A 6,571-nucleotide genomic window follows, 5' to 3' on the forward strand; every position below is an offset into this window, starting at 1 on the left:
AAGGCTCCATGTGAGAGAGAACTGCTGAAAAGAATCCCCTGGCACCACCCCTCCCAAATGCTAATCACACTATTTAACACATCCAAGGAACCAGAGGGGAAATACCTGAGGGTCTTGGAGAACCTATACAAGCTGTCACTGCAAAGCTGGTCCTCCAGAGAGCAGAGGAAGAAAGCAGGTAACCTAGTTCAAGTCACACTGCTTCACTCTTAAACTTCTCCCTCAAGTGGAGCTTCCCTGCAAACAGGACTGGTCTTCAAAGTCTCGGAGTCCCTCTCTCTGATCCAATATACTGGAGCTAATTTTATTCCTTCCCAACAGGATCGCATTGGAAAATATAAAGCCTTTGTTATGTACGCAGCAGCCAGGAAATGGGGAATAAGGGGGTGATGGTGGAGAGGGTAGTTTAGAATCCCTCTTGGACTTGATTTAGAGATAAAAGTTCCAAGCTGTTGCAAGAAACGGGGTCACCAGCTGAAAAACTGTTTTCCCTGATAAGGTGGTCCCATGGTCTTGACCTTGCTCGTGGTTACACAGGTGCGTATTGCAGCAGTAGTAGTGTAACTTAGCTTCCCCTAAGAGTGCTGAGATGCGGTCAAACGTGCAATTCTCAAAGCTCCAACACCGGTGATATAGACGTGGCCCTGTGGGGAGACACATACACAAAGGTAAGAAAGTAAGTGGGTACAGTTCTGTATGTGCCTTTGAACCCTAAATTCTATGTAGAATTTACTCTATGGAAGTAGAGACATCCAGGTAAAATGTTCTTCCCAGGTGGGTTGTGAAGGGGAACAATTAGAAAATGATGAGATACCTCTAAATGGAACTTTTCTGTAAAACCCAGGTCTCATCAGAGCCAGGATATTTGTGTGTGTGGGGGGGGAGGCAACAGGCATTTATTCTGTTAGAGAGACATTTGGTAATATCTACCAAGATTTTATAACATTAACTGCCATGTGAGTTGTATTTAACTGACGCTAATTTTGAGCCCGGGGCCTTGTGAAGCAAAACCTGGGCAAAAGCCTGCAGTTGGTTTGTGAAAATCTTACTTGTTGATGTTCTTACTGTTACAATTAATATTGACAAATTAATTCTAAAAACGTGAATTAAATGAATAGTAATCAATAAATTTCGTTTTTCATTAAATTACAAAGGATCGTTTTGTTTTCGAAGTTTTTATTCTACTTTCGTAATAAAACACCGTATATAAAGCCATTTGGGACAACTCAACAGGCCTTTGTCAGAATTTAAACTGTATGTGTCCTTTTTTCATCTTTGCCTCGCTGTCCCCTAGCTCAGACTCTGGCACACAGTAGGCCCTCAGAGGCTTGGGAGACAGCACAGTGTTGCTGTTAAAGAGCACAAGCTTTGGAATCAGATGGATTTCCGTGCTTAAACCCTGAGCTGGTTACTTGACCATAGCCTGTTGCTTAATCTGAGCCTCAGTTTCCTCATCTATCAAATAGGAATAAAAGATCACCCTGAGAGGTAAGTGAGATGCATTAATTAAAAGCGCATGGGCCTTGCACGATGGTTCACACCTGTAATCTCAGCACTTTGGGAGGCCGAGGTAGGAGGATCATTTCCATCCTGGGCAAGATAGCGAGAACCCCCTCTTTACAAAGAATTTAAGAATTAGCGAGGCTGCTTGTAGTCCCAGTACTTGGGAGGCTGAAGCAGGAGGATGGCTTGAGCCCAGGAGCTCGAGGCTGCGGTGAGCTACAATTGCACCACTGCACTCCAGCCTGGGTGACACAGCGAGACCCTATGTCTTAAAGAAGAAAAAAAGTTGAATGAAAGGTGCTCAGTGCCCAGTACACAACTGGTGCTAATAAACGGTAGCTATTACTTGTTGAATACAGGTCTAATGAGAATTAGAGTGACACAAATTTTTTCTCAGGCTCTAATCACCCCATTACATTTAGAAGACAGGGAAGGGGGAAGCTCTTACCAGCTATTGTGCGGAGACACGCATCAGAATTGGGTGCACAAGTGATGACTGCAGTGCATTCAGGCACTGGGTCCACACAGCTGTAGCACTGCAGGCTATAACCTGGAATCAGGAAGAAAGCCCGTCAGGACCTCTGAAACCAGCACTGACTTGTCCCTGGCAGCCCACAGTCTCCATTGATGGGGGGCAGAGGTCAGCAACGCAGGGCACGCTGCCACAACCACACAAATTTACAGTGGTTATGTCTTTCCAAGCTCAAACTACAGTTCCAGCAACATTTACTGGACCTTGATGCAAGCATAAAAGAAATAACCACATCTGCCATCTAACTGTACAATTGAGAAGCTTCCTCCTGGGAAGAGATTAACCTGCAATGTCATGATATAGGACAAGGAAAATATCAAGAGAATAAGCCAAAAGAATTCTTTAAGTGCCTTTGAAGCAACAAATATACTCAATTAAATCACCTCCTCATGGATTAATGATCAGTATTTGGCAGTACTTATCTCTGTGAAGAGACATTTTCACAAATAAAATATGTAAAATACTGATCATCATTACAGATCAGTATTAACAGATGAACAGCTGCAACTGATAATGATGATAGAGAACACTAATTTTGAACCCCAATTAAGCAAAACTTCTTCTAAAAAGAATTCTATTCCTCTCATTAGGAGGGTATTATATATTTGCACTCGATTATTATGTTGTGAATTTGTCAATTTAAAATCTATGACAATTTGTTTTCTCTCTTCTTATTTATATAGTAACTTACATAATGTCCTCAATTTTGTGTCTTGGCCTGCAAAGCCTGAAAGATTTATAGTCTGTTCTGGCCCTGTACAAAGCTGATGACTCCTGGGGTAGGATATCATCACTGAACTGTTCCCTGCTAAGGGACTGAACCAGTGCCAGACGCGCACACGGTCAAGGAAAGACAACAGCTGTACACTTTAAACCCATGGAGGTGGCACAGCTGGGACCAGCAGAGACACTCAACACCAGGGTCATCTTCCACCAAAAGCAAATGGCCTCTAGTTCCCTAACTGGAAAAATGACTTCTCCCAGGCAAGTTCTCATGGTTCATCTTTGCCAGCTAAACTTCAGGTTTTGCTGGATGATTTTTTCTTCTCTGTTTTTATAACAACAGTGACAAGAAAAAGGTGAGTTGTAGTTAACCTGGGGAGAGGCTCAGGAAGCAAAAGTTGGAATCAAATCATCCTGATTTATGTGGATACACACTTTTGTATTATCAGAGATAACCACCTTCCTGTCACACGGCTTCTGCCATGGAATCAGGACCTGGTGGAACTGACCAGTGTGAAAGACATTTTCCAAGATGAAACATGTAAAATCTCATAGAAGAATGTCACGTTTAAACCAAGGGTGGGTTTTGAGCCCAAGAGCTGACTTGTAGTTCTAAGGCAGAGGCCCAGATTTAGCACCATGGAAACAGGGGACTTCCCAGAAGTCCAGGGGAAAGAGGGTCCTCACTTCCTGAGCACAGACAGGGGCCAAGCTCTCTATATCATCTTCAGTGGCCAAGCCTGCCTTCATACCTGTAAACTCCCACTCAGCAGGGGACCCTTTGTTTTGTGAAGCTTCCAGATTAATGCCTGAGTCAAAAACTGCTCCCACCCCACTATGTTTGCAGGTGACAAGACGGATGCCTGCAGAGGTGAAGTGACTCACCTGAGGACACCCAGCTACAAAGCCAGTGTGCAGGGCTCCCTCAGACCCGCCGTCTGCGTGTGTCATGCCTGTGTGACAGGGGAGCCACGATGACATGGCACAAAGGCACAATTTTCCTATGGCTCCCTCCTGTGTATACACATGGATGAGAAGAAAAGAGTCTAAGCAGCAGGGCGTTGTTCTAGCCTGATTGTTTCTGGGCCATTTTATTTATTTTTCTTTGTTTTTTTTTTTTTTTTTAGGTTGGTCAGGTGAAGCAGTGGGAGCGGAGAAGGAACAAAGGAATCTGTAATTGGTTGTGATCAATTAGTTGTAAACACACTGCACTTGGACCAACCCCTGGGCCATTTTAGGTTACCCACAGAAGTGAATTTCCTACTGGCTAGAACCAGAGCTCATTTGGCTTCTTAACAAACCTTTAGAAGGAAAGGTCAAAGCCCATGTTTGGAACTTCTGTGGGGCAGAAATATTCACAGCTAATATGTTCATACAGGGTTCAAATATCTGTGCACCTATGTGCTAAGCCCCTCACAGAATTGTGATAAGACATAGGCTCAATTCTCTCCATCCCCATTTTGCAAAAGAAAACAAGGACTAAGATATTAAGTAAAACGTCCACAGTCACTAAGTGACAGAGCTGAGACTCAAACCCAAGCTTGGTTTAACCAACATTTTCTTCTAACTGACCTGAGAGGGGAAGACAAGGAAACAGTACAGACAGTGGGTGAAACCAAGGCCAAAGACCAGCAACAAGGCAGTGGACGACTGACTGTTGATATTCTAGCCCAGGGGTAGGGAACCTGTGGCCTCAAGGCCTCATGTGGCCTTTAAGCTCCTTAAGTGTGGCCTTTTGATTGAATCCAAATTTTAAGAACAAATCCTCTTATTAAAGGGGTACAGCAGAGAAAGATGAAGGTTTTCTTGCCACCTTTGGTGCTTAAAAAAAGAACAATGTTAAAATGAGAAGGCTGCGGGTCTAGCCACTAAGCCAGGGGAGAGGGGATTTGACCCTGGGCTGGAAGAAATAGAATATAAAGGACAGTTCCCCTGCAGTTTCTTAGAGTCTTTGGGCAGCCGCAAGGGAAGATGTCACCTGTGTGTGTGTGTGTATGTGTGCGCACGCCTCACAGCCCAATTCTGAGGAAGGGCGTAAATGCACCCGAGACCTGCCATGCAGCAGCTGACGCCCCCAAACCCAAGCTTGCTCCATAAACAAATGACTCCTGGAAGTAGGACGCGACTGGGCTATTATAATTACAGAAGATACACTGGGTAGAAGAACTCAGAAGAGAATGTGGTTGTGACACAGGCGAACCCAATCACAACCACCCTGGCTGAACCAGTGGAGGTGAGGCAGGAGGGGAGTCATGACCTCTGTTTTTGCTCAGAAACGGGGGTATATTCAAGTGTGTCCTTGGGTAAGTGAGGGTTTTGCCTCAGTGTTCTGAACTGTAAAATGGGCATAACAGCACTGCCTCCTCCCGGGATGGGGACTGTGCTGAGACAGGCTTTGGCACAGTCCCAAGTACAAAATAAGAAATTAAGATACAGTAGCTGCTAATATTATAAGACATGCCCCAATACTGCAGAAATTTTTTCTTTATTGTTCATTAGGTTGCTACTGCTGTTTCTGCTCCTCACTACCCGCCACAAAAAAACACCAAACAACCACAAAAAACAGAAGTGGCCAGGATGCCATACCAATGTGACACAGGCAGAAAATGACATTTGATCCCCATGATGGAGCAAAGAAAGTATCATGGGTGTTCCTACTGCTAGAGAAATGAAGACTCAGAAGCACACAACTTCCTCCAGGAGGAAGGGTGGTCCAGGAAGGAGTGGTCCAGGAAGGGGTGGCCCAGGGGAAAGGGTGGCCCAGGGGGAAGAGTGGCTCAGATGGGAGGGGTGGCCTGGCACAGCGGGGAAGAACATGGACTGCGGTGCCAAAGTATGTCTGTTCACATCCTGGCGTACCGTACCACTTCTGTGTGTTATTCAACAAGTTAATTAATCTTTGGGGGCCTCAATCTCATCATGTGTAAAACAGGGATAAAAGTAGTACCTACGCCATCAGGTTGGCACCAGGATCAAATAAGCAAATACATGTCAAGTGCTCAGAATAGTGATTGGCACATAGACGCTATGAGCCTGGGCTGCTTCTGTTAGCACTGTGCCATGGCCATCGCTATAACATAGAAGCCCCAGGGCAGAAGGACTAACCTCCCTCACGTGGCTCTGGGCACAGGGGACCCCAGAGGGGCTTGCACTGCACCCTAAGCACAGTATCCATGGGAGCTGCAAGTAGCCTGTGGTGAGAGGGTTGAAACCTACGCCGCCGAGTGTTGCCCCCACCCCTGCCCAAAGCAGCCCTGTTAGGCAGGATGACCTGTAACTCTGGAAGGGGCCCCGCTGAGGACGAGGCCCCATGGAGGAAGGAGCTGTCACGTAACCCTGGACCTGTAACACTGGAAGGCAAAAGAAGCAGAGCCAGGCCTGCCAGAGGAACTGGAGCTGAAACTGAGGCCGGCGATACCGGCTCAGTTCTCCTGAGCCTAACAAAAAGGAAGCTCAAGGCCAAGGCAGCCTAGATCCGTGTCCCGGGGCTCGGGGGACTCACCTGAATGGCAGAGGATGGCCAGCACGAGCAGGAGCCCGAACAGGACGAACCCCCCTTGGCTTCTCATCGTGCCTGTCCACAGAATCTGGAAGGAAGGGATAAGACAGGTTGTCACGAGTAACAAAATCCTGCTGGTTATCCCAGAGACCACGAGCTGGAAGACTGAGCTGGCTTCAGGGAACACGGGGGAGGAGCTGACAGACTGGAATAGCCAGGAAACATACCTGCTTTGGGGCCACAGACTAGGAGTGCTCTCAGGAGGGCTCATTTGACCCTTCCCCTCCTGCCCCAAGACCTCAGCCTACCGAAGC

General features: G+C 46.5%; 1 protein-coding gene across 1 annotated transcript; it reads right to left on the reverse strand.

Moving 5' to 3' along the window:
- Positions 1-429: 429 nt before the first annotated feature.
- CD59 (CD59 molecule (CD59 blood group)) lies at positions 430-6,340 on the reverse strand. Its single transcript, XM_069470566.1, has 3 exons — positions 6,261-6,340; positions 1,952-2,053; positions 430-644 (listed from the first exon to the last, which is right to left on the reverse strand). The coding sequence occupies exons 1-3, from the start codon at positions 6,325-6,327 to the stop codon at positions 430-432; spliced, it is 384 nt and encodes a 127-aa protein (XP_069326667.1). The 5' UTR covers positions 6,328-6,340.
- Positions 6,341-6,571: the final 231 nt, after the last annotated feature.

This window comes from Eulemur rufifrons, chromosome 6 (assembly GCF_041146395.1).
Source record: "Eulemur rufifrons isolate Redbay chromosome 6, OSU_ERuf_1, whole genome shotgun sequence".
Classification (NCBI taxonomy): Eukaryota; Metazoa; Chordata; class Mammalia; order Primates; family Lemuridae; genus Eulemur; species Eulemur rufifrons.

What these genes read in the sequence shown, in the direction of transcription:
- CD59 (XM_069470566.1), bottom strand. Translation starts at nt 6,327, where the DNA reads ATGAGAAGCCAAGGGGGGTTCGTCCTGTTCGGGCTCCTGCTCGTGCTG. An exon ending in GGCCATCCTCTGCCATTCAG is followed by an intron (nt 2,054 to 6,260) that starts GTGAGTCCCCCG and finishes TCCTGATTCCAG; the next exon opens with GTTATAGCCTGCAGTGCTAC. An exon ending in GTGTCTCCGCACAATAGCTG is followed by an intron (nt 645 to 1,951) that starts GTAAGAGCTTCC and finishes GTCTCCCCACAG; the next exon opens with GGCCACGTCTATATCACCGG.